Consider the following 27636-nt stretch of genomic DNA (forward strand, 5'->3'; position numbering starts at 1 on the left):
AATTCAAACTGCACGCTCAGTCAGTGCAAGTCCTGTGTGCTGACCCAGGAGTGTTGTAAATGCGCTGTTAAGCACATTTGCATAGACTTGGGAGCTGGGTATGCCCTTATGCTGAGTTGCGCTCCAGCCACCTCCTAACCTGTGCTGGATACAGTGCAGGTCACTTGGCCTGCCTGTTCCAGCACAAGTTAGGATTGGACTGTGAACCCCTTATATGGCCTCAGTGAAAAACTGCCCTTCCTTCCAGAGAGCTGAAACTAACCTGAGGTTTTTAAAATAGCACTACAAAACAATGTCTTGGATCTGTCTGCAATCCATCATGGTAAACTATGCCCCAAGGGCATGGCTCCTTTAAATATGATTAGGTGATCATTGCAGAAGCTAATGCATGATGAGGATTGTGAAATGCCCAAGGATTTTTTTTTCCAATGTGCCAGATGAATATGTTCTTTGGTTGGACATCAAGTTAATGTTTTCAAAACATGCCTGCCACATATTGCTAAACAGAATAAAAACTGAACTAAAGTTGTAATATTTAAATAAATGTGACAGTTGTGAAGTGCTGAGATCTGCACAGAGTAAATTACATTATACACAAACAAACCTTTTTAATTTCCATTTAAAAAATTACACTCATGAATAATGCATTTGCAATCTGATTTTATATACAAAAAAATCAGGGTATGTTGTTTCCAACTAAATTAACCTAGAAGTGTGCCATCTACATCTTTTGGCAAGTTTATCTTAATCAAAGCTTTTTTAGTAAATTACCCACCTCAATAGAAACTCTGCTCAATTTTAATTAGGAAAGTGAAATGCTACAAAAGCTTTCCGATATATAAAATGTGAGCTATAGCTAAACAAAATACAATCTTTCCTCAGGGTAGAGCCTCCATTTGCCTGAAGATTAACATCCACAAGGTCGCCAGTTCGAGGCCACCGGCACCGTGCGACCTTGAAGCAGCTGACAAGCTGCAGCTGAGCTGTTCCATCTGCTCGGAGCGTGGGAGGATGGAGGCCAGAATGTCAAACCAGATCAGAGTGTAACACCTTGAATGTAGTGGTTCTTGAAAGAGAGAACCTTCTTTCAATTTGTAAAAATCCCTGCGTGGATTTAATAAGCCTGCCTATGTAAACCGCCTTGAATAAAGTCTTGAATAAAGACCAAGAAAGGCGGTATATAAATACTGTATATTATTATTATTATTATTATTATTATTATTATTATTATTATTATTATTATTATTATTATAAGGATTTTCATTTACCCATACTGTGCATATTAAGATTATCCAAACCAAGATTTTCAATATAAGGGATGGAATAATGGGGGGACGGGGACGGGACCAAGTCCCTCATGGAAGGAAGGTCTACCTCTCATTCTGCCAAATGGGTAGAAGTGTTTATTTCTGGTGAGTAAGATAGGATTACAGACTAAGGGCGCAATTCTAACCCACTTTCTAGCACTGACATAAGGGCAAAGCAGCTTCAAGGAAAGGGAACAAAGATTCCCTTACTTTGAGGAGGTCTCTGCAGAATGAGCACACGTCCCACTGGCACCGCTATGCCAGTGCTGGAAAATTGGTTAGGATTTGGACCTAAGGGTCCAGTCCTATCCAACTTTCCAGCACTGATGCAGACACAATGCAGCCCTGAGTTAAGGGAACAAACATTCCCTTACCTTAAGGAGGTCTCATGACTGCCCCTACCCCACAGAATGCAGCATATGCCCTGTTGGCATGGCTGCATCAGCGCTGGAAAGTTGGTTAAGATTGGGTCCTAAGTCTTACTTAACACAACAGGCTTACTTCTGAGTGAAATAAATAACTTTCCAAACACCACTACCAATCAGTAGACATTCTCTTCACTTTGAGCTCTGGTGACAATGAAAGGGATAAATTTGTCTTGCATGCCCAAAAAGAAGTTCCAGGAGGTCAGTCTGAATTTTGAATTATTCCCCCTGGTAGAACAGAGGTCCAGAAAGGCCCCCTTTCTCGGGTGTTCTCCTGTAGACTTTAGGGGAATACTCTTCAGGACCCTCAGAGGATATAGTGTGGCTCAGGAAGAAGCTGCGTCCTTTGTGTGAGGCACACTGCCTGATGGGTAGTATGTCCCTATGCTTTCAAGGCACATGCAGGAGAACCAGGACGTTGTAGTGGTTAGGGAAGTGGATTTCGAAGATCCCGATTCAAATCCCCACTCAGCCATGAAGCTTTTTGGGTGACTTTGGGCTAGTCACTATTGCTCAACTTCACAGGGTTGCTGTGAGGACAAAAGAAGGGGAAGAACTATGTACAGCACCCTGAGTTCCTTGGAGGAATGGTGGTATAAAAATGTGAAAAAACAAACAACATGCTCTCTTTACAGTGTATATGGTTTTGTGTGATGATTCTACAAATTCCTGTGAACATGGATCCTAAAGAACACAAGATGGAAAAAAAACTCTGGGAAAAGAGGAAAACAAATGTAACATAAGAGAATTGCTCATAGTTTGTTCATAGAGGATTGCTCATCTGCTTTGTGAACTTTTTTGTTGAAAAGCAGTACATAAATACTGTTAATTATGATAATATTAATGATAATGATAATATGCAACTAAAGTTGGAGGTGCTAAATCTTATTATGTGATGCTAGAACTTCTGAAACACTTTCATCATTGGTTTTAACATTGGTTTAAAACATCGGTTTTAACATTTTAACGAAATGCAAAAACATAAGGATTTTTGTATGGCTGATTTTTTTTGGAGAGGAGGGGTAACTTGAACCACAAGCTACCCAGCCAATTTATTTGGCCAAATGCACTAATCATTGAAAGAATTTTCCATCCCTTCCAAGAAAACAACCAATTTTGTTGGTTGTGTGAGGGATAAAAAATGTAAATTCTTGCTGTTTGCCCACTACAGTTCTGAAGCAGCAATGAAAGAAAGCATTTGCACAAAAACTTTTATAAGCCAATACATAAGCCAATCCCAAAGCATTTTTTAAAAAAGTTACGTGCGGTGGAAGCTTACAGTTAAAAGTCCAAACACTGTTACTTAATCTATCAGTATTATTAAGCTGGTAGAAAGCATTTTTCCAAATTTGCAAAAAATGAAATGGACATGATCCAGTCAAAATTGAGCATATTTAAGATTCATTGGTTTCAATGGGAGAGAATTTGAAATGTGCTTAATTCTCCCATTGAAATCAATAAGGCAGTAAGGCGCTTTTTCAAGTGGGTGCTCCTCTTTTATTTAGCGGGGGGAGAGTAACTGGCCCACCTCACCCCAGTAGTGTATTTTCTAGTGGCTGTCTGCTGGTGTTGCATCTTTTTAGATTGTGAGCCCTTTTGGGACAGGGAGTCATTAATTATTTGATTTCTTTCTGTAAACCACTTTGGGAACATTTTTTTTGAAAAGCGGTATATAAATACTGTTAATAATAATAATAATAATAATAATAATAATAATAATAATAATAATAATAAAGTTTTCATCAGAGCATATTTGCCATTACTTACAGAGAAATACCTAACACCAGCTGGATCCTGAAGAAGCCATTCAAATGAAACAGCCCAGCTTGCAACTCTTTTTTCTCTAAGTCTTCGGCAGCTCTGGACACTTGGGAGGCTGGCATTGCTGCTGAGGCTATGGTCACTGACACAATCTTTCAAATCACTGCTATTTAACTCTGTTGTGAAAGAAAAGGGAAAATTTATCTATCAACATAATTGCAGATATGCAGACTTTTCAGAAACAAGGCAGTTAAAACAATTTCTATATTATGCAATTATTTTAACAACTTTTTAACAACTAGCAACAGCTGAGTTAAAGAGCAAGCAGCAGATTCTTGCAAAATTAGAGCTGGGGCATCTCCAGAGAAATAATGCAGACTTTCTTTTTCTTTCTCTGTGAAGCATGGAAGACTGTTAATGTCTGCTATTTGCAATGGGGATCTTTCCTTTCTTGTTTATTGAAAACTCTAGAGAGCCATTTTAACAGTAAAAGTCTCAATTTAAGACCATAAGAACAGCCCCACTGGATCTGGCCACAGGCCCATCTAGTCCAGCTTCCTGTATCTCACAGCGACCCAACAAATGCCCCAGGGAGCACACAAGACAGTTAACTTAAACTTAACAATTTAAGTTATTGCATTAGTCCAGGGATGCTCAAACCCCAGCCCTGGGGCCACTTGCAGCCCTTGAGGACTCCCAATCCGACCTGCGGGGATCCCCCAGTCTCTAATGAGTCTCTGGGTCTTCCTGAGACTTACTGGAGCCCATAAAAGAGTGATGCAACTGCTCTCAGCAGTGATGGTGACTGTTCTACCTCTCACATGAGCTGTGGGATGAGAGCTCCCTCCACTGCTTGCTGTTTCACATCTGTGATGCAGCAGCAAAGGACAAGAAAGGCCGACTTTGCTTTGTGCAAGGCCTTTTATAGACCTTGAGTTATTGCAAGACCGTCACTCATTCATATAAGTTCCATCTCCAAAACACTCATTTATGTAAATTTATTCAAATTTGAAATGTAAATTAATTCTTTTTTTTTCTCCCCAGCCCCAACACAGTGTCAGAAAGATGATGTGGTCCTCCTGTCAAAAAGTTTGGACACCCCTGCACTAGTTCTAAGACTTGCTTTTTTAGTAGAAACATGAGAATGCTTATATTATTTACTAAATACGATTCTAAACATTCAGTCTCTCCCATGCAAAAGATGCTGCATCTACCACTACTTCTGACAACTCAGCATGACATAGAATTTACAATGCATTGAACAGTCAGTACATAAAATTGTCCAGGACAGATTGTTCCTGTTGGGGGAATTCTGGCAGAGAGAAGTTTATGTAGGAACCCCAGCCATTCAACTGCCAAACTGACTCAATTCTGGCATCACAGACAGCTGCCTGGTTTGCTTCTATAGTTGGTTAGGTCCAGGAGCTCAGGTAAGACCCTCCGCTGCAGGTTCTGAACCCACAGTGAGTTAAATATGTGGGTTGCATACCAGCAGATAAACAGGACAGACCTATATTATAGGATTTGCCCTGTAGTTCGACCACCAGACTCATACAAGGAAAATTCATCTTCAAGAGTTTTGAATTAGCATTAACTAGTGTTTGCATATTTTTCTTGAAATCTGTTTCAAGGGGCAAACTAGATACTATAGTGGTGTGACCTGTCAAGAACGCAAGTCATGCTAATTTGATACAAAGTGTGGGTGGGGTGGGGCAGTTTAAAGCACAACTGGGCAGCACCCCCCCACCTTACTACTCTCTAGACATTTTTCTCCCAACAGGAGGAAAATTTTGCTATCTTAAAAACCCAACAAAGAAAAATCGTTGGAACATAAAACAGCCCCACTGGATCAGGTCATAGGCCCATCTAGTCCAGCTTCCTGTATCTCACAGACGCCCCACCAAATGCCCCAGGGAGCACACCTGATAACAAGAGACCTGCATCCTGGTGCCCTCCCCTGCATCTGACATAGCCCATTTCTAAAATCAGGAGGTTGCACATATACATCATGGCTTGTAACCCATAATGGATTTTTCCTCCAGAAACTTGTCCAATCCCCTTTTAAAGGCATCCAGGCTAAATGCCATCACCACATCCTGTGGCAAGGAGTTCAACAGACCAACCACATGCTGAGTAAATAAATATTTTCTTTTGTCTGTCCTAACTCTCCCAACACTCAATTTTAGTGGATGTCCCCTGGTTCTGGTGTTATGTGAGAGTTATGTAAAGAGCATCTCTCTATCCACTTTATTCTTCCCATGCATAATTTTGTAGGTCTCCATCATGTCCCCCCTCAGGCATCTCTTTTCTAGGCTGAAGAGGCCCAAATGCCATAGCCTTTCATAAGGAAGGTGCCCCAGCCCAGCAACTTAATTGCCCTCTTTTGCACCTTTTCCATTTCCACTATATCCTTTTTGAGATGTGGCAAAATAATTTTTTTTTTAAGAAAATTTTTTTTAAAGAGGAAAAGTCAAAGGGGGGAAGGTTCAGTACAGGTTGAGTCTGGTTATTTGCGAGGATTCCAAGGGAGGGCACCAGGATGCAGGTCTCTTGTTATCTGGTGTGCTCCTTGGTGTGCTACTGTGAGATACAGAAAGCTGGACTAGATGTTCTTATGAAGGTTCTGTTCCCGGAACTAAGGTGGATGGCAAAAATCACAATAAAGCAAATTCATTAAAAAACAGTGTCCTTTTCCTAGGTGATTTAGAAAAACAGCCTTGCTTGCCTTTGTGATGTAAGACTGAGTCATTAGGCAGACAATCCATCAATCAGTCTCTCTCCAGGCTGAGCCAGTGACCCCTCCCTTTAGCCAGAGCGAAGCACTGGCAAAAGAATGCAAAGTGATTATCTTTCCTTCAAGTGCTAAGGGGATGGGAGGGGTCACTTGACTTGGAGTGAAGCTGTACTAAGTGCTTGGAGAGAGAATGATTAATGGATTGAGTGAGTGAGAGAGATCGAGCTGCATGTGCTCTGGCTACAGAGGTTTTCCGCCACCCCCTTTCCCTCTTCAGCCTCTTTGCTGGCTCAGGGGCTCCAAGAGTGCTACTGTTCCTTAGCAAGGGGAACCTCTTCCATGGCTATTCCCTGCCTGTTCCTTTCCGAAGAGCCTTTCCAAAGTGTTTTGGGCTGCCTGGAAATGGAGCTAGAGGACAGGGAAGGGCAAAGGAGACAAAGGTGTGTGCAACTTTCAGTTCCCCCACCCCATTTGCTTTGAGACAAATCAGCAGATAAAAAATCCATGGATAAATAGGCTGCACCTGTACTTCCTTGCTGCCACTTGCTCTGAAATTCGGGCAGTGTTGGCTTGGTTGCCAGGGCAATCAGAAAATGCCCTTTGCTGCCCACCAGTCTGGTCATGGAAGCCCAGGGGCCTTAATGATGGGAAAAGCAGCAGAAATTCTGAAAGCAGTTCACTTCTGATTTTTAGACATCACAAGAACAGAAACAAGCAGTCTTTAGGAGGGAAATGAGTTGGTGGGTGGAGAAGTATTGCTCCCCCCTGCCAGGAGAAAAGTTTGGTAAGCTCTGAGCAAGAGAATACAGGTCCAGCCTATTTATATACGGAATTTTTATACACCAATTTGACTCAGTGCAAATGGCCCCTGTAAACAGAAGGAATGAGCTGATCCCTGGAGAAGGGGAAAAATGCACCCCTTTAAAATCAGTTTAAAAAACTGAACAGTCCTTTAACAATAGTCTCCTTAATGGGGGGGGGCAGCTGTCTGACAATCCATTAATCCTTCTCTCTCCAGGGGCCCCTCCCTTCCCCCTTAGGTGAAAGAAAGGTGATCACTTTGCATTGGTGAAGGGAGGGACTGAGTGAAGCAAACAACTGCTTGATGGATTGTTTTCTTAATGACTCTTATCCTACATCACAAAGGTCAGTAAGGCTGTTTTTAAATCACTGGAGCAAAGAAACTTTGTTTTTTAAATTGATTTGCTATAGTTCATTTTTTGCCATCCAACTGCTTGGAAAGGAACCCATGGGAATAATGAGGCTCAACCTGTAGGGGATGGTGGTAACCACCTTCTTCCCTGTTGGTGCCATGTGCAATTCCTGTATGGGTGGATCACATTCTAATACCTAAAGGACAGTGTGATTGAGAGCCCAATTCTATCCAGCACAGGGGCACTGGCACTGAACCACTGCATTCTATGCTAGATGCGAGCAGGCTGGAGGTCTCCTCAGAGTAAGGGGACATTCATTCCCTTACCATGAGTAATGCCGCAGCCTTGAAGCTGCGTCAACTATTCAGCCAGTGCACACTTGAGAAGCCCTGTGTCAGGTTTTCGAGTACAGGAGTGTGGACAGGATTTGATGGAGGAGGCCTCCGCCAATCCCACCCCTCCTGGGCCTGCCCCACCCCCATTCTGCTGTCCCCTCAGACATGCCTCAACCCTGCCCTCCCACCCCCCCCCCCATGCCAGTGCATTGCTCAGCACTTACTTTGGTTCTACCAGCAGCTAAAGCTCCAGTGGTAGTGCTAATGGGGCAGTGCAGGCCTCCCCACCAATATCGCTTACACTCTGGGTGCAGCAGATGTGCTTTATGGCACATTTGACACATCCAGCACCGGTGCTGCAGGCACAGAGCTGGTGGTGGGGCAGTGCTGAATTGGGCTCTCAGACAGAGATTGGGCTGTCAGACACTCTCCTGTCTACACAAACAACTGATGAAGTTATCGGGATAGCATTTTCGAGGGCAATTGATTTAATCAGGTTTTCCTACTGTACATCTACTGTGCATCTAACACTAGTCACAAAATATTTCAGGAGATTATTTTGGCATTACTGAGAGCTTAACACAGTGAGTGCAGGCAAGTTTTTTTTGGGGGGGGGGGAAGGAATATTTTTGTTTTTGGTATTCATTCAGAACTGTAAAGTTTTCCCCTCTTGACTTCCCAATAAACAGCTCTGTAAAAACAATACAAAAGGTTTCCAAGCTGGGTACTTTATAAGAAAAGCAAAGGCAAAATGCACCATAAAGTTTCCTTCCTAGAACTTTGAAGGTCACTATTTGAAGCCATTCAAGTTCAAAGATGGAAACTTGGTTAAGTAAGGATAATATTTATTAGCAAATATGCAGAAATTTGCTTCAGATGGTACCATAGATGATAGCTTTGGGAAGGGAGGGTGAGATATTAAAAACTAGGTCAGGCGGACTCATGAAAAGGGGACAGCACCATTGAGAAGCAATATATTTCAGATACTTCATTTTATTACTCAAGCAGAAGACTTGATTCTTTGTGCTTTTGAGAATAGTGAGATTTCATGCAGTGATCTCTGTACAATGACCATTCAAGATAATGAACAGCACAGACATTTTGGAGTCAACACCGAAATTCTCCTTCCATCAAATGATTAACACAGACACATGCATCCCTCCTACATATATCTTTAGATAGAAACTATCTGTATAGCACTTCGTGAGTGCTAATAATGGAAGAACAGACTGTTGCCTTTTATATCCAATGCTTAACTTTTTACAGGGGCTTGTTCACATAGGCTGAGAGTTGGGTAACTTGCTAAGAACAACAACATCTTTTGCTTGTCCTGAAGTAACATAGTAGATGTATAGAGGCAATTGTTTAATTCCTGTATCAAGAACAGGGTTGCTAACTCTTGAATAGGCCTTGTAGTCATATTAGCTATATCCTATATTTTTACAAGTTATAAATATGATTTGCATCCCAACCCTATGCCTATTTATTCAGCAGTAAACCCTACAGTGTTCAATAGGTTTACTTTCAGGTAAGTGTGCACAGGAGTGCGGTCTGAATTTGTTTCTTGTGTTTGACAACTAATACTTTTGCTACTGCTGATAAACCAAAGTCTGTTTCTTTATATTCTTTCTTGAAATGATAAATACACAAAGAAGAATTACTTCAAAAGGAAAATCAAAACAAAGCAAAATATTGGCCAGCAGTTTGATCTATCCGAATAACCATTGTGAAATGCACAATAAATTGGCATGTCCATCAAACATGTTTCTCTTCCATCTATCCAAAGGAAGTATTTCAGAATCACACCTGAAAAATCATACTTTTAACAGAATTTCAGAAAAAACACATTTCTTTGCTCAATACAATCTATAGGATATGTCACTGAATAATAGTTTTATTACTGGTTCTGTATTCTCCTTCCACTTATATTTGTTTTCACTGCCATCAACCATATGTCCTTCGTTTATTTTCTGATATCAAAGTCTGAAATCGCTTTCCCAATAATCTGCATATAGTGGTGTTACACTGGGTAGACCTGAATTCAAATTCCCACACAGCAATAAAGTTCAAGGGTGACCAATTATCTCTCATCCTAACCTCCCTATTTCACAGAATTGATATAAGGATAAATGGAAGAACCATGTAGTGACCTCCTCTGAAGAAGAGTGTGATAAAAATGCAACAAAGAAAATTATAACCTCTGAGCATATTTTGGAAAGAGAACAGCTTTTCAGTCAAAACTAATTTTTTTAAATCAAATTATGTTTTGTTCTGGTTAGCCATTTTGTTTTGCATTTGAAGAATATTTCTGAATTAACAATGTATTGGAAAATACTGAAAAAGTGCCATAATGTTATTTCTTTTCTATCTTAGTTTGATAAATGTTATATAAGTACCTTGGATGATTACAACTTTTAAGTGAATACCTTTTCCTTATCAAAGAAAGAAAAATTCTTATGGCCCAATCCTAACCATGAGATCCAAAGCAGGAACTAGTGTTCTGGTTGTAGAATGCACTTTATGGCATTGGAAAAACACCTTCCGGAAACACATGGAGCCACACACTTCTGGATTGCACTCTGCATGCACCAAAGAGGAACCCCACTGATGCAGGTATGTTGGCTGGGTGGGTGGGATGGGGGGAAGCTGGGGGCGTGAAAGAGGCGGAAGGGGGGGCACCTGATGCAGGTGACTTGTGCCAGATGCTATCCCTTTGGAGGGAGCCAAAATGCCCCCTTTGTCTCCCTTTCCCTTTCCAAGCTTTCTGATTGACTTTCCCACCATAGCATGCAGCACAGTTCGTTTTGGTGTGGCTGCATGCTATGATGGGAAAATACATAGGATTGGGCTGTTAAATTACCATTATATAAAATGTTTTCCAAGGAGTTAGAGAAGAATTTGATCTATCTTTAAATTTATTGCGAATGCTTAATTCAGAAACCAGCAGCAGTAGGGGAGCCTGATCAGATCAGCATCACAGTGCGTGGGTAGTTAACTCTTTTCCTTAATGCGATTTTCCTGCAAAAAATCACTGCTCTACCTGAGCTGCTCTACACGAGTATGTCCCCAGAGGGGCTATTTGCAGGAAACAGACACTTTGGGGGCATACAGCAACTCCAAGTCCAATCCTATCCTCTTCCTCCCCCTCCTCGCTGGTGCAGCCATGCCAAAAGTGGCATGCCAAATTCAGTGGGAGAGGATCAGGAGGCTTCAGAAGTTAAGGAGATTTAAATCCCCTTACACCCTGTATGATACCAGCTCCGCTACAGGTCTCCTAGGATCTGTGCTACTGATTTTTAGGATATCAAGGGAGCATGGAGAGCAAGGGAGAAGGGGCGGCTGTAGGCAATGGGAAAGAATTCAGCATATGCCATTGCTGCTGGATTCACCCCCTCCCAGCCTCCCCTCCCCTCTTATGTCCCTCCTGTCCCCCACTGCACCCACTCCCCCCTTCCTGTCTCTCCTGCTTACCTTACCTGCTTTGGTGAGGTTGATTGTGATGTATTCTGGGGAGACACTGGTTGAAAGGAGGAGTCTTGGTGTGACCAAGAAGAGAAGAGTGGTTTTGCTGTGTACGGGGGGGGGGCAGTATGCCTGTATAACCATGTGTACAGGAAGCATGACGGGACATCGGGGAGAATGGGGGATGATGATGATGATTATTATTAACAGTATTTATATACCGCTTTTCAACAAAAGTTCACAAAGCGGTTCATGATCTCTGTGCATGCCTCACATATCTGTCCTTGCTTAGAGCATGAATAACATGCAACATATAGAGAGGAAGAGTAGGGTGGGGATATGAGAAGCACACACACATCTCCAGTTCATCCTGTATCACTACTTGGGGGCATGCCTGTGCTTGCAAATACTGATTCTGCACTTTATAAATAATTTCATATGTAAAACAGGAACCAGCTAAATACATTCTGTAAGTTTAACTGTAGCAGAAGATGATAAAGATCTTTCTGATTATTTAAATGCAGCTTTATACCCGAAAAATAATAAATCCTCTCCATCATGCAACAGGGGGAAGAATCTCCATAACAATTACAAATAAAAACCATGCAATGGGGAATTTGTAGAATAATGAAAAGTTACAGTAAATTTTCATCTTTACCCATGAAAGTTACATTTTGAACTTCAATACAAAAAATGGCTATATAAAACTGAGCCCATTTACTATAAAGTTAGTAACCTTGATTATAAGAGTGGTTTCGGAAGTTATTTTGTTATAGGATCATGAAAATATTTTAAATGAAGAGCTATTATAGGTATTCTTGCAAAATGAATATTTTTCAAGCAGTGTTTCACAGTGAAGAGGTCAGCACAATACTACTACGAATGCCTACATTTCTAAAAGATAAGGTAACCTACAGCATCATTGAAGATATTACCTGGATAGAGTTGGTAGGAGCCACTGTAGTGCCATTTAACCAAATACTTCAAACCATTCACTGAAAACCATCCTTCTGTATCCATTCCTAACGCAGGTGTAATCTCCTAGCGTATGCTTGGTGGATGTTCGATGAACAGTTTGGAACATTATTCTTCTGTAACATTGCTCTTCTGTAACACTATAATACTTCTTTTTCCTCAAAAGGATCTCCAGCAAACTACAGTATGCTTTTTGGAACTGAATGTTTATTTTCCCTTAAAGCTGCAGAGATACCCTGAACATATTTAACACAAAGCATGATAAAATGCTACATAAATAATTTAAAGGAAGGACCTTTAGCCGTTGTTGCTGAAGAAACATGAATTATTTACATTATACAGGGAATGCAAGTACAGCAGTTGCACTCCAGCAGCGAAGAAACGAAACATGGCTTATATATCAACATTGCTCAATTCCTTGTTCTTGCAGTCAAGACAAGATAAAAAAAATTATGCAGAACTAGAGAAGAGATTATGCATCTGCCACAGAATAGCCAAGAATTCATGTTAAAAGACATTTTAGAAATAGAGTTCTAGAGATCATAGGTATAACTGATAAAATCTAGAACTAATTGTTCTGCAATGGAAGCAATAAGAACAGATATACTCCGGTTTTCTTTTTTGGTACATGTAGGTTAATATTAAAAAGCATATTAAGCAGATAAATACTCGGTAGGTCCTCTCCCATACAGGCAGGTTCTCTCTGCTCCCTTCTTTACCTCCCACAATATCAACCAGGCACATTCTCCCCTTAGGTCTTCACTATCTCTACCATCTACCCTACTATCTCTACCACCACATAAGCACACCTGCTTATATACTACCTGCTAAAGGCTAATTTAATCTGTCTGGTACTATTGCTACTCTGACAATAAATAAAGACAATGTAGTCTTCCCTGCAAGGGAACAAGGGGAAATTGCTAGAATATTTCTGTGTGTCAAAGTTAACAGTTCTTTGGCTAACCTGTCCCAGAGCATTTAAGTCTTGAAAAACTAAAACTAACACTTCAAGTTGAACTAAACAAACTGAAAACAAACTGAAAGCAAATTAAGGTGACTTGATCAATGAATGACATAAATGCGATTTTGCTTGCTTATCCCAGTTAATCTGATGATTGCAGTTAAAGTGAACAGAAATTTCAAGAAATTCTGGTCTTCAGAGGCAGCCCCATGTACAGTGTATTTATCATGGACAAGATTCTGATCCTTCCCAGAAAGGTGGCCCTAGAGAGTGGTGTTGGGGAACTACTGCTGCTCCCAATGGTCATTGCATTTTATATATAATCCAGTATAGGCTCTGTTTCTGTATGAAGCTAATATTATTATACAGAGGTAGCTCCCTATTTGATATCAATTATAAAATAAAAACCCTTTTGACTACAATAACATTAAAGCATTTACAAGGGCAATAGTCCCTCTTCACCCCAGAAATGGTGACTTTTCCGGTGGCTGTTACTAGTGTCTCTTCTGCATTTGCTTTTAGATTGTAAGCCCTTTGGGAACAGGGAACCAATTATTTTGCTATGTTATCTGCTTTGTAAACTACATTTTGCTGAAAAGCTGTATAACAATATTAGTAGTATTGGGGGGGGGCATCCACTGATCCCATATCTATGGATTCAGTTATCCGCAGACTGGGTCCTGGGACCCCCATGCATACACCCCAGAGTGCTTCCCGTCTGGAGGCAAGGGGACATGTCAGGCTCAGACTGAGCTCTGTAAAAGAAAAAACACAATTTCCAGTTTCACGGAGAAACTGGAAGTTGCGTTTTTTTTCTATTACAGAGCACAGTCTGAGCCTGGCAGAGGCCAAGGACAGATGTCTCCGGCCTCTGCTGAGCTCAGACTTCCCTCCGGAGGCAAGGGGAGCTGGAATGTGGGGGCAGGTGTTTGCCCATACCTGCGGTTTCAGGTATCCATGGGGGGAAGGGGGCACACCTGTAATAATAAAACTAATTGAAAAAATATACTTAGATAGATTTAATATTTGTGACTACAATAAGCCACACTGAAAATTATTAGTTGAACAACAAGCAAGCTAATCCATGCCTTGTTGAAGGGTGACATGTGATTTCTCTCCCCATACTCCATTTCCAGCAACCAACGCAGAAAACCTTCTCCTCAGCTGAACAAGTGTTTTTTTCTTTTGTTTCCTCCCACACCATGCTTCCAGCAGCTCCGAATATCACATTATTATACCCACTAAGCATGAAGTTTACACTTGCCTCTCCTGAGCAGAGACTGAAGGTTGTGTTGGTCAGTCAGCCAGACAAAAGGAGAAAAAAAGTACAGCTGACGGAAGACAAGATAGCAAGCGCCGAGTTTCCTATATCTGACAGCACCTTAAAACAACAGAACTATTTGGTGTGACATGCTTGCCACTACTTGCAGACCTCCATAATTTGACTTTAGGAGCTCTTGGATGACCTGCATTGCAAGGTGGTGCCCAAACTTTAACAAAAATTTTATAAGGAGATTTAAACCCTTATAACTTTAAAAATTATAGAGCAGATTGTCTTAACCCTAAAGGAAAGGCGCATCCTCATTTTTTATCTAATCTACATGGACAAAATAAGGAAATATATGTTGAGGGGACAAATTTTTAGTTGCAGCAAGGTGACGTGCTCCTCTTCACAAGGGGAAAAGCCATTTTCATCAACCCTTTTAACTCACTTTTTTTAAAGCATGGCAGAATAAATCAGATCGACTGCCTGTGCCAAGTTTCAGCTGGCCAGGACAATTGTGTGGCAGTGTACTGACAGGACACAAAACACAAAACTCCAGAGTGGTGGAGTGGTTAGAGTGTTGGTCTCAGATCAAGAAGACATTCGTTCAAATCCTCATTCAGCCATAAAACTTAACTGGGTGAACCTGCAGTCACGACCTTTCACACTAACATACCTCACAGGGTTGTTGTTAAGATAAAAGGAGGGGGTGATGTCGTTTACGTCACCCTGAACTCCTTGGAGAAAGTAGTAGTAGTAGCAGTAGTAGTAGTAGTAACTTTATTGTCATTGTGCTACAGCACAACGAAATTTATCCACCTTTGAGATACAAGTATAAATATATACTACAATTCCAACGATCACATTCTACACACTCACCCACGCATTCTATACAACATACATCATAATATAAAAACTGTATAACAGACCATAATGCCTAGGAGCATGGTAACAACTATATTGCCTTATTCAAAGTAATTATGGTTGTGCGATAAAAACTGTACAGGAATCGTGTGGTGTGTGCTCTAATAGTTCTGTATCGTCTACCTGAAGGCAACATACATATAAAGGACCATATATAAATGTAATAAATAGTAAATTGTATTGCTATATCAGCACCATAACATACAGTATTCAGAGCTGCCACCAATCTGGCACAGGGTCCCTATCACAATTGGCCAAAGCACATGCTGAGCACCTTTTCTAGTCGTTACCTACCTTATGATTCTTTTGCCTGCAAACCTCTGTCAGTGACAGAAACCTGTATCAATAAAGTAAATCCATCTGAAATGTTGTTGGTTCTTGAAAGAGAGAACCTTCCATGATTGTAAAAATCCCCTTGAGGGATTTAGAAACGACTTCCCATGTAAACCGCCTTGAATAAAGTCAGAGGAGTTATCTGATGACCAGAAAGGCGGTATATAAATACCTAGTTATTATGATTAAAGTAGCAGGAAAACAGGCTTCAGTGGAGCAACTATGCCAATGGATAAGGTCACTTTACTATTCCAAGGCTCAATCAAGCAATGGCTAGAGCAGGAGTCAACCCATGCATTCACCTCTGATGAGTTTTTGAGTTGAGTTGAAGTACACCAAGTGTGAACCTATCCTACCTGGAATACAGTATTAATGGTTAATTGTCTGTCTCCAGAATGTAATGGTTCTACAATGATCAAGACAATGATTTCCTTAAACTATGAACTCAAAATCAGCGTGATGCACATTAGCTTGAAAGATGTTTTATGTTTTTACCAAACATACAAATTAAAGACTGTTATTATGTTGCTAAATTTATCATCCACTGCCACAATAGCTAAAAATATATTTTTTCAAATATGAAAGTCTTCCCCCCACATCTTTAGCTTACCTCCATCAGACACAGCTGCAGACTGCAAAGAGAGAGAGAGAGAGAGAGAGAGAGAGAGAAACATGAGTTACACATAAGCCTCTATAAAGCAGGAGCTTTGCTGCGTAAGAGAAAACAAATGGTTAGTCTTCACATAGCGGCATGTGAAAATCTCAACTATAAGTGATATTTAAAAAGTTTCAGATGTAGAAGACTTCCCCCTTTTCTCCTTCTCCATTTGACATCCTCCTAAACATCTGACCTTATAAATCAAACCCATTCAATGCAATTATAAATCTTGCTACCAACACCAAAAAAAAAAAAAAAAAAAATCTGTTCCCATTGACTAAAAACAAGATCAACTTCTGGTCCTGAATTATTTAGTTCCTGCCTTTCGCATGCTGAAGCAAATGCCCAAGACAGCTTACAAAGTTCCATAATAAAATGTACAGTATATATACAATGAGCAAACTTGTGCAAGCATATATATATATAGTTCACTCACATCACAATCCTGAATGTTGAGCCGGTGCAGCAATCCCATGCTAGCTCAGAGTGTTGCAGACATGCTGGTGCTGCGTCATGTCCCAGCACCGCTCAGCACAGGTAAGGTTATGCCAGGCAGCATGGGGGCTGAGAGAGGATGGCAAGAGGGTGTTTTGGAGCTGGGGAGGGGGTGTTTCTAAGCACGGAATTGATGGCGGCAGACAACGCCTCATCCAAACCCTTTTCCTGGACCGGGCAGCCCTATACAGGGTTTCCCAGATTTGTGCCAGGGATATAGCTGGTGCTGATCTGAGAAGCCCTATAAGGAGAGCCAGGATATTATTCAGGGTAAGGGGAAATACATCTCCTTATTACAAAGAGTCTTTCAGTCATCTCCTGAGTTGCACTGTATGCAGCATGGGCTATGCAGCCCTGCTGCACCAGTGTAGTTTAGGATTGAACTGCCCTCAATACCAGTGAGTTATATACAGTAGGTGTGTGCACAAGTCATGGGGTTCACAATCAATCTCTAAAGATGACCTGCAAAAGTCTGAAAGTTTTGGGACTATTTATATGCATGAAAAATCCACCTCAAGGTTTCCTTTGTTCCCATTTTCCTTTTAACACAGAAATGCTGATATTTTTGATGCTAAAGAATTTATGCACAATATCAGATATTTCAGACCTGCTTCTCTTAAGCTTATGGGAGCTCCCAAAATCTGGAGCCTCTTTAAAAAGGCTTCAAAGAGTTTACCAAGCAAACAAGTTTTGTCAATATATTACAGTATTTACAAACAAAATATAAACTCATGTCTTTCTAGTTACTGTGTGGATTACATAGAAGGTGGCACTATAAATAAACTTGGAAAGCAAGATAAGTGATGATTCATAACTAAAACCACAGTCTTCAGCGTGGTCACGGCCTGCTTGCCAGAGCGCTTTCTCAAAAGAGAACCAGTCTTTATAAACAAGAGCCAGTCTGAACAAAAATATCTGACATCACTTCCAGAAGAATCCTGGAGATGAGAATTCCAAAGTTGGGTGGAAACCACCGTGAAATCCTTTGAAGGATATCTGAAACTGAAACTGAAGTCTATCAGTTACGTTGGACTCAAATGATTTAGGGCAGGGGTCTCTAAACTTTTAGGCCTGAGGGCCACATAAAATATCTGGTATGGTGTTGAGGACCGGAAAAATAAATAAACTTCAAATATAAAATTTAAATAAATACATTAGAAAGCATCAGAAAGTGTAAGGCAGCCATTTTCAACCACTGTGCCGTGGCACACTGGTGTGCTGCAAGTGGTCCACAGGTGTGCCACAGGAATTTGGGGAAGGTCATTTATTTAATAGGGTCAATGGGAGATGTGAGCCCCCATTGGCAGCATGGTGTGCCTTGTCAATCGTCAAAAACCTGGTGGTGTGCCTTGATCATTTTAGTGCCTTGTCAGTGTGCAGTGAGATGTAAAAGGTTGAGAATCACTGGCCTAAGGCCTTCAGATGGACCATAAACGTTACTTCTGGCTTTTCAGGAAAACCAGGAAGTGATGTTTTTAGGCCTTAAGAAGGCATTCTGAAGGGGGGCACATGGCCTCCCCCGGCCCTCAGAACACCCTCCAGACACAACTGAAGCACAGGTCTGGTCACATTTAATTGAGCGAGACAGAGGCTTGCAGGGGTCCAAAGGCTTGTCGCGGGCTGGATAGAAGCTTGTCACAGGCCACATTGTTACATGAAAATCCCCCTTTCCCTTCCAAGTTGTGTTTTTATATCTGGTTATGTATTTTGGACTAAAATGCAGGCCTAAAACTTCTCTTACAGGCCACAAAAGGAGTCAAATCATAAGCTCACTCATTTCTCATGTTGTTGGCCACCTTCAGTCTGAAAGACTCATTTTCTCTAGAGACACTGGAAATGTCTTTATTGTTTAAGTCAATCACTGAATATGCAAACACCTTAAGGGAAGAGGACCTTGACAGCAAAGTCTATCACCTATTGTTAACTAAATTAAGCTACATCTCCAAAATCCAGTATCAACAGGAAGCAAGCTACTCCCCCTTCCCCCAGAGTCAGGCTTTGCTGATAGCTGATTTCTGGACCCTTCCACCTTTTTTTTACATACTCCACGTGTACCTGTGTGTATACTGAGCATGTGCACAGCTCTGGGATACTTCTGGTCAGTTTAGGTTAGCTTCCAGGTCAGACAACCCCTTAAGAGTAAGCTCAGAGCACATGTCTCTCTCTCTCTCTCTCTGGCTGCCCTCCCACGGGAGTGGTCCTTCCTAGGACTCCTTCCCATCCAACTGCTCCCCGGACAGGTAAATATATCTTGCGTCTAAAACTCTTTCCCTTTTTCCCTATCTTTTCCTCCCTTCTTCCCCATCTTTAGTTAGCAAACTGGGTTTAGCAGATTAAGGAACCCCTAAAATACTTCCCTACACCCTACCCGTTTCTGATTCCTTTTCGGATGCACCCAAATACATAGCACATGCAGCAACCACAAGCTAGGTACACTAGACACAAGTACTAGAAATCTATACTTATCAATTTCTCCATGTGTATTATGTTTACCTTTGTGTGTTTCTGCAATAAAAATATAATCCTTTGATTGAAAGTTACCTTTCTCCCAGTCTCCTCTTTAAGCTAAACAAGGGAATTCTTTGCTTTACACTGTCTTGCTATCCAGACTGCGATCCTAAAAGTTTCCAAAAGGCTCATATACTAATTCCCCTAAACGAAGCAGCCTTTTGGTAACAACATCTGGTCCCCGGGCTGGGGTTTGGAGACCCGTGATTTAGGGCAGTGGTTCTCAAATGTTCTAGCACTGGGACTCACTTTTTAGAATGATAATTTGTTGGTACCTATTGGAAATGATGTCATTAACTGGAAGTGATGTCATGGCCAGAAGTGACATCATCAAGCAGGAAAATCTTTTACACCCCATATGACAAAATCAAATCAAATTAAGTTAACTAAAATTAGTTAGTATAAAAGTTTACAAAAAATATAAACTTAAAAATTTATTTAAAATAAAGAAGAAATTCTCTAACCCTTCCAAGCTGTTCCTCATCTGTTTAAAAAAATTCCCCAAACATCCCAAAGGCTGCAATCCTATCCACATTTACCCAGGAGTAAATGCCCATTAACTAGCCCATTGACTATCATTGTTAAAAGCACATACATAAAAGTCTGTTAAAAGTACAGATCTGTAACATTCCCCCAAATGCAGTCACATAATATTAAAAATAAAATACACATTGAAATGAATGGAGACCCATCTGAAATTGGCTTGCGACCTACCTAGTGGGTCCTGACCCACAGTTTGGGAAATGCTGATTTAGGACTTTAACTAGAACCCTGAATTAAGAGCAGAAGGCACCTCCTTTAAAAATTGGGGCACAATATTGTACACCATCTGCAGCTTGCAGTCATTACAGTTGTTTAAACTTGACACTATGAAGGCATGAATGATAGTCACTAGGTCTGCAACCATGAAAATGCCACATTCTCACAAAGCTGAGATGGCAGAAGACATTCTTGGCCAGCGCTGCACCCTGCAAGCTCAGTGACGACTAACAGCACTCCAAGGCTGTGAGAGCCTGAGCGAAGAGAGGAGGCAGAATCTCAGTGATCTTGTCTAAGTAACAAAGTCCTCTGGCCATCATTACTGAAGACTTGTCTGATTTTAATGTCACTAGGATTCTTAAACTATAGATCTGTCCCCATCACAAAGGGTAGATGATTTACCCTTTCCCCAATACTAATATTTAACTCTACTGAAAGGAGTGCGATCCCAGTTTCCCAGGAGATTGTTTTGAAGAGTCTTCTAGAGATACTTTGGAGAGTCTATTACCATGGGGTAAATTCTGATTTGCTGTTTTTTTGTTCTCTGTTTCTTAGGTATTTGAAAATGTCTTTGAAAAGAAATGTTGACTAATGTTGAGTATGGACCGTGTCACAAAACATTTTCTTTTATGCTGGAGTACTAAGCAGGGCTGAGGAGTCAGTACACAAAACCTCTGACTCCGACTGCAAAATGGCTTCCAACTCCACAGCCCTGGCTCTAAGTTACCTGAACCTACTTTAACATGCAAACATGCATGCAGAAACATGCAGAGTCCTCCACAGCTCAAACCTAGAGCCAACAGAGGACTCATGCTCCGAGTTCTTTCTGACACCAACTTTAATGACACCTACTCATGTTAAGAACATCTGGATAATACATAAAATACATTCTTGTACTACATCAGTAAATTTTACAATACCGCGAGAAAAATCCATCAAACAGAATGCTACAAAATGAACTAAAACTGATCTATGACTTTCTGGAATCAAAGATAACCACAAATAGAAGCAAATGCAACAATGAAGGTAATCTATATTAGTACTGCCAATGTTTTATTTTAACAAATTCACCATGATGTATTCCAAAATAAATGTACACCAAATGTGTATTGTACAAGATATGAAACATATTCTGCTGATTGTTTAAAGTACCTTTGAACAATGCTGAAACACTGAATAAATCTGAAATACTCAAAAACTTAAGTTACAAGCATCAGTGTCATGAGATGTGATGATAGCCACTAGCTTCAGAGACGAGTCAGACAAATTCATATAGGTCTATCAACAGTGATTAGCCATTATTACTATCTCAAACATGATTCAGAGACAGCATAATCGTAAGCTAACAGCACTCCAAGGGACAGGGTTAAACTATTGCCACTTTGCCAGATTTTAGTGACCAAGAAACAACTGCTGCCTTCACGATCCACTTCTAAGCTTCTGAGAAGGATGTAACTGGACATGTTGGAAACAGAATGCTATGGACCTTTGGTACAGCAGGGTTCTTATAGTCATGTTGAGAGATCTCCTAATAATTTAAATCAGGACTCTTAAGCAGTTCCATTCACATTCACTATTCTGTAAAAAAACAGAATATTGTCCAGTGTTGTTGGACAATAGTATCGGTACAGGTAGCATCAGCGGCATAGCTAAAAGTGAGCTGATGTATCATAGTCACTAAAAGACATATGGCCAAATTAGATTAAGTGCCAACAGAAATGTGATCAAGCACCTGATGACTTAAAAAATAAAAAAATAAAACCTAGAATGCAGCTATGGGCAGATGAGACTGACCAGAGTAGCAGCACCTTTCCCCCACAAGCTGCTTTTCTGATTAAAACAGCCACCACCAGGTGCCCATAGCTACGCTTTTCCAAAAAGAAGCAAGCAATGGGGGGAGGGCAATTTTTATTGCAAATATTATTCAAGGGAAAAGGGCCCCTCCTGTCACTGGACCAATCAGTTTCTCATCACTCCCTGCATTTCAGGTTTTTTTTTTTTTTAAGCCATCAGGAAACTAATGTAGCTCTTAAGTGTCTTGTCTACACAAGCCGACTAGGTGGTCTTCACCAAGAAACCCTTTCAACCCCAGATATAATTTGCAACATAGGGATAATGATACTCATCTACCTTAAAAGGTAGTTGAACGGATTACAAAATGATTTATGGGGCGTACTGAACAGTCAAAAGCACTATATAAATGCTACTATACTCATGCAACAGAATAAATCTATTCCATTTTTGGGATTGCAGATGTGGCATGTAGAGTTCTGGGAGCGCATAGAAACTTTTCATTTCCCCCTTTCCAACACTCCCTCAGAGGTCAGAGCCCTCCTAATCAATACAGCATAAAGTGTTAGAGTCTGACACCAGAAGGGAACAAAACAAAAAAGCCACCAGTGTCTCTGGACTAATGTTTCCAATTTTGCAAATTTTGGACAAACAATAGATGCACGACCAGTGTATTTGTTTAATTAACATTTATTTAAAATTATATACAATTTCTTTGGAGGCATGGAAAATTTTAATCTAAAAACACTACCTAAACATCTAAGGTCAATAAAAAATATCACTGTTCTGAAAGTGGTGTCTTTAAATAGAGGTCTCTCTTCTACACAATACTTTCATTCTTCTTTCCTGTCCAAGTTATTATTAAATACTTTTTACTTTATTATTATTTCAAAATGACATATATTTCACATATGAAAACATACAGTCCTTTAAGGGCTCCGAACAGGATCCTTTTATAAACTGAACAGCAGCAAACCATAAAATAATTTCTGAGGAAAGAAAAAGATTACAGGGGTGTACTTTAAGCTTCTTCCATGCTGATTTGGTAATGCTCTTTTACTCCAGAACAAAATTTAAATTCTTTTCTTTCTGTGTCTACTTTACCTGCCTAAAAATAAGAAAGCAAAGAAGAAAAACGCTAAAGCAAGAGGCATTTTAATGGTATACTGGAAAAACTGCTCCAAGACACTAGTGTCAGAAGAACCACAGCTCTGAAAATGTGAACACCATTAGAAGTGTTTCCCAGCAAAATAAATGCAGTTGTGAGGTTTATTACAAACAGCATGCACTACATAAACAATCTGTACCACATGAAGAAGTCTGTCAAACTCAATTCCCATCATGAAATATCTCTGATAAAGTTAGGATTTACACAAAATTTGATGAACAAAACTGAGGTCTTGATAATATTGTTGATATACAGCTTCTTTCTTAAATATAACCCAATTCCCCAAACCAGCACATGTTATTGTCTTTAAAAATAATTTCAGCTAAAAGTTTTGAGCTCTTTAGATACAAAAGAATTTAACCTGCCACCTGTATTAGATACCAGAAACCAGAATTACAAAAATGTTCCTCAAATAAAATCACATTGCTTACCTGTTCATCATAAGAAAAAGCAGTTATTTTTGCTAGCAGTACTCTTCCTAAATTCATCTTTAATTTAGGTGGATGAGAACTTCCAACAACAGGTTCTTAAGAGCTAATACACACCATCCAATACTATGCACTGCCTGTACAAAATGCCTGTAAAGTTTAAAGGCATTTCACATGTTCTATTTTACTCCCTTTATGTTACCCATAGCAACCAGCAACTGCAGAAAGCAATGGTTCATCATGGGTTCTGATTATATTTCAGTTGTCTTGCACAAAAAGGACCAGTTCAGGTTAACAGAGCTGTGGAACCTAACAAATTTTCTGTGTAACAAGTAACATAACACACTGTATTAAAGTGGAATGATATGTGTGTAGAAATGTTACTATAATTAGAGTTGTATGTGTATAATGAGATGCTGCTAAGAATGTGGTAGTGGGTACAGGATTCAGCTTCCTGAGTGTCACAGCCACCATTTTTTTTTAAAAGCAGGTTTCTAGCCCAAATAGATGCAAATATATACTCAAAAGTTTTGCGGCAATGCCTACTGAAATCTCAGAACTGCAGGGTGGTTAAATAAGATTTTTAGTGGTTCAGGGACCTGCTTCAAACCCTGATCATATGCTAAATTCAAGGTGTGCACCATCTGTTCATATTTAACACATGATTGCTGATCAGTACACTTGTATGTTATTCACAAGTTACATTCAGCACTTCAAATTATACGCATTTTGAACTTTTGAGGGGCTCAGTCTATGTGTTAACTTCCAAAATAAACATATCCAGCAGTCCCATCCCATCTAAACCCTTTTGCTGAGGCAGCTGTGCCACCGGCATGAGCACTGCATGGGGGGAGGGGGTGTCCCAGAGGTCTCCTCCAAGTAAGGGAACATTCGTTTCCTTACCCGGTGATGAGCCTTTGCTACAGCGATGCGTTTACTCGGACCTGTGCCAGTGAGTGGATCCAGGAAGGTGCACTGAAGCCAGGAAAGAGGATAGGATATTGGCAGAGCTACTGCCACCCCCTTCCTGGGCTTGATACCCCCTCCCCAAACTCTGCCCTGTTCTGCCTACCCCTGCCTGCCACCCATGCCTACTTCCTGGTCATAGGGCTTTTTAGAAGGATGATGGTGTCCAGCTGCTTTGGGCAGTGATCCAACGGCACGGAATGGAAGGTTGTGCTTTGTAAACACTGTAAAGCATGCTATGCTGCTTGAACACTAGCTCTACAAGCGGAGTGGGCCCAGGAATGGGACGTTCCCAAAAGCTACCATAGATAATTTCTGCCAATAAATCAAGCGTAGTTCTCCTTATCTGTGGGTCACTCAGGATTCAGGGCATTTCAGGCACATCAAGGCAGCCAAGAGAAGCCCAGAGGAGAGCAAGAGGACAATGCTGAGATTATGAGGGACAATTATTCCCCTTTGCAATGAGGCTGCAAGCTTCAGCCAAAGAACCTTTTCACTCTTCCTGAGAAAAAAGAAAGACAGGGCTCAACACTTCCATTTAAATCAAGCAAACCTTGTTGTCTTTGGCAGGATCACACCAGACCCTTCTACACCCTCTGCACCCCTTGGTCCATTTGCAAATGTTTGGCAGAGGCTGTGTTTTTTTAAACACCAGGATGTAATCCTCATTTCCATCTGAAACAAAGTCCAAGGTTACAATTCAGTGCACCATTATTTAAGAATAACACTCAAGGAAAGCAATGGGTCCACTTTTGAGTAAATTGGGTTACAACTATGTGTAGCTGTATTTGCTCATGCTCATTCCTTGTTTCTTGTCTCTCCACTGTGAATTGAATTGCACACTCCCAGTTATGTGTTACATGTTGTATGTTATATGTAGAGCCTCTGGATTCACACACCAAGCTCCATAAATAAATAAGGATTTTATTAATGGATCTACTGGTATGTTGTTTACAGTGCACTTACTCCGATAGTGTTTACAAAAACAGGTTGTGAAGGCCAGAATTTAAAAAGTTAATGAATTAAAAGGTATCTTGTGATCTTTTACTTTGCTTTTAATAAACTACTAAAGACTGTACAGTTCTTAGGTAACAATTACTGGTAGGTTATTTTTCAGGATCTGGCCTCCTGTAAAATCAGACAAAAATATAGTCAGGCATTCCCCTAAGTTTACCCATGGCCCCCGACTTATTCAAGGATAATAGAAAATTCCATGATTTTTTGCTCGAAGCCTGCCCTAGGCTTATCCGTGAGAACGCCTTATGCTTGAGTGGCTGCAGTGATCCAGGTTCCCCACTTCCCCTTTCAATTTTCTCTGGCAATGAAAATGCCAGAGACAATTGGGGAGAAACTGTGGTTTTAATGGATAGTCCCACAAAAACTTCTGGGAGGCCTACCAGGAAGGCAGGGGCTACTTCTTAGTTTCACTTATAAAACCTTCCAGTTACGAGAGTAATAGTGATAGCAAGAGCCAGGTGTCATTTTCTGCCCCAAACTGCTCCAAGTCATCAAAGTTGTATGATGAATTCAACTGAATTCCAGGATAGAAATGACAGTGGGCACTAGGCATTGTTGCTGCCACCTTCACAGATGGCAGCTTTTATCAGTAAAACTAAGAAACTCTTGCTGCCCATTACTCCACCCCCCCCAAAAAAAAACTATTCCCCAGCCCTTTGAAAAAATCACTGGTGTTTTATGTGGGAGTTTTTGGTTCGCTCACCAAGAGCATCCCCCCAAAAAGTGAAAGTGCCGAGCTAAAAAAATATCAACTCAGTAGTCATATACTAACCCAAACCTAAGCATGTCTACTCAGATGTAAGTCCCATTATAGTCAACAGGACTTACTCCTAGGTAGGTGGGACTAGGATTGCAGCCTAAGGGCCCAAACCTATCCAATTTTCCAATGCCGGTGCTGCTGTGCCAATGGGGTATGCACTGCTTCCTGTGATGGGGAGGCATTCACAGAGGCCTCCTCAAGGAACGGGAACATTTGTTCCCTTACCTCAGGGCTGCATTGCGGTTGCACCGGTGCTGGAAAGTTGGATAGGATTGGGCCCTTAGACATTTAAGTAGATTTTCAGTATAAATGGATGAATAGTTCCACAATACCTATGACTGGAAAAACCCCTTAAAATAAACTAGTTTAAAATTATATATGAATGTAATACAAACAATGAACACAAACAATTATAATTCTTGAAAATTGAATCCATGACCATTTACCAAATACATGGAGTGAAAGCCCATGCTCTGAAGCAGCCATTTTCAACCACTGTGCCGTGGCACACCAGTGTGCCGCAAATGGTCCCCAGGTGTGCCACGGAAATTTGGGAGTGGGTCATTTATCAATGGGACCATTAGGGGATGTCAGCCCCCATTGACAGCAAAGTGTGCCTTGTCAATTGTCAAAAAGCTGATGGTGTGCCTTGACCATTTTAGTGCCTTGCCAGTGTAACGCGAGATGAAAAAGGTTGAAAATCACTGCTCTGAAGAAACAAAGGGCAAAAATAGGTGATTTTTTGAGCTTATTATAAATAGGTTCCAGCAAGATGCATCTACATATGTGAGCAGGCCTCTATAATTTGGGTTGCCACCCTTGCCATGGTAAGTGGACTGGCTCCCTTTAATGATGGTGGCAAGTGAGCTTTGGTTATTCTCAGTGGAAGGTGTCCTGGATACCTCTGCTAATCTCTGTGTTGTACTCTTCCAGGGCAGGAGAGAGAAGCAACACCTAGAGAGGTTGTGGGCCACACTTGGTCAAGGCATTTCAGCTAAGTACACTCAAACACTGAACCCTATTCTTTAACTCCCCCTGCTCCACTGGAGTCTTATGGAGACAACTGGAGTTGTGGTTTTGTGAGCAAAGTCAACACTGCATGTGGGAAATGTGCCTTCCATTCCAACTCACCAATTCCCTGCTGGTACAAATGGAAAGCCTTGCACATGCGGGCCAAACTAGATGCATGGGAGATCTGTGATCAGATCTCCTGTTTTTAAAAAAGAGAAAAAATCCAGAGGGAAATGGATCGGGGTCATGGCATGGGGGGGGGGAGGGAGGAGAGTGGTAACTCTTTCTTCTGTCATCTCCCCAATTTGAAATGCCCCTTACAGCTGTATGGATATCTACAACAGACCAATACCTGTAAATACAGTATTACCCTTTGGGGCAAATACCAGCTCTGAGGGGTCTGTTTAAATCAGAATAATGGCACTGGAGGGCAAAAGGTA

At 40.9% G+C, this 27636-nt stretch overlaps 1 protein-coding gene across 2 annotated transcripts in view; it reads right to left on the minus strand.

Moving 5' to 3' along the window:
• Positions 1-27636, minus strand: part of RGS12 (regulator of G protein signaling 12) — a 75031-nt gene that overhangs the window by 26932 nt on the left and 20463 nt on the right. For both annotated transcript variants that reach the window (XM_066631783.1, XM_066631784.1), the window contains exons 3-4: positions 16246-16267; positions 3500-3669 (exon numbers count right to left, since the gene is read on the minus strand). In XM_066631783.1, the coding sequence (XP_066487880.1) occupies positions 3500-3669; positions 16246-16267 (192 nt within the window). The remainder of the gene's footprint in view (positions 1-3499; positions 3670-16245; positions 16268-27636) is intronic.

This window comes from Tiliqua scincoides, chromosome 6, assembly GCF_035046505.1.
Source record: "Tiliqua scincoides isolate rTilSci1 chromosome 6, rTilSci1.hap2, whole genome shotgun sequence".
In the NCBI taxonomy this organism is placed as follows: domain Eukaryota; kingdom Metazoa; phylum Chordata; class Lepidosauria; order Squamata; family Scincidae; genus Tiliqua; species Tiliqua scincoides.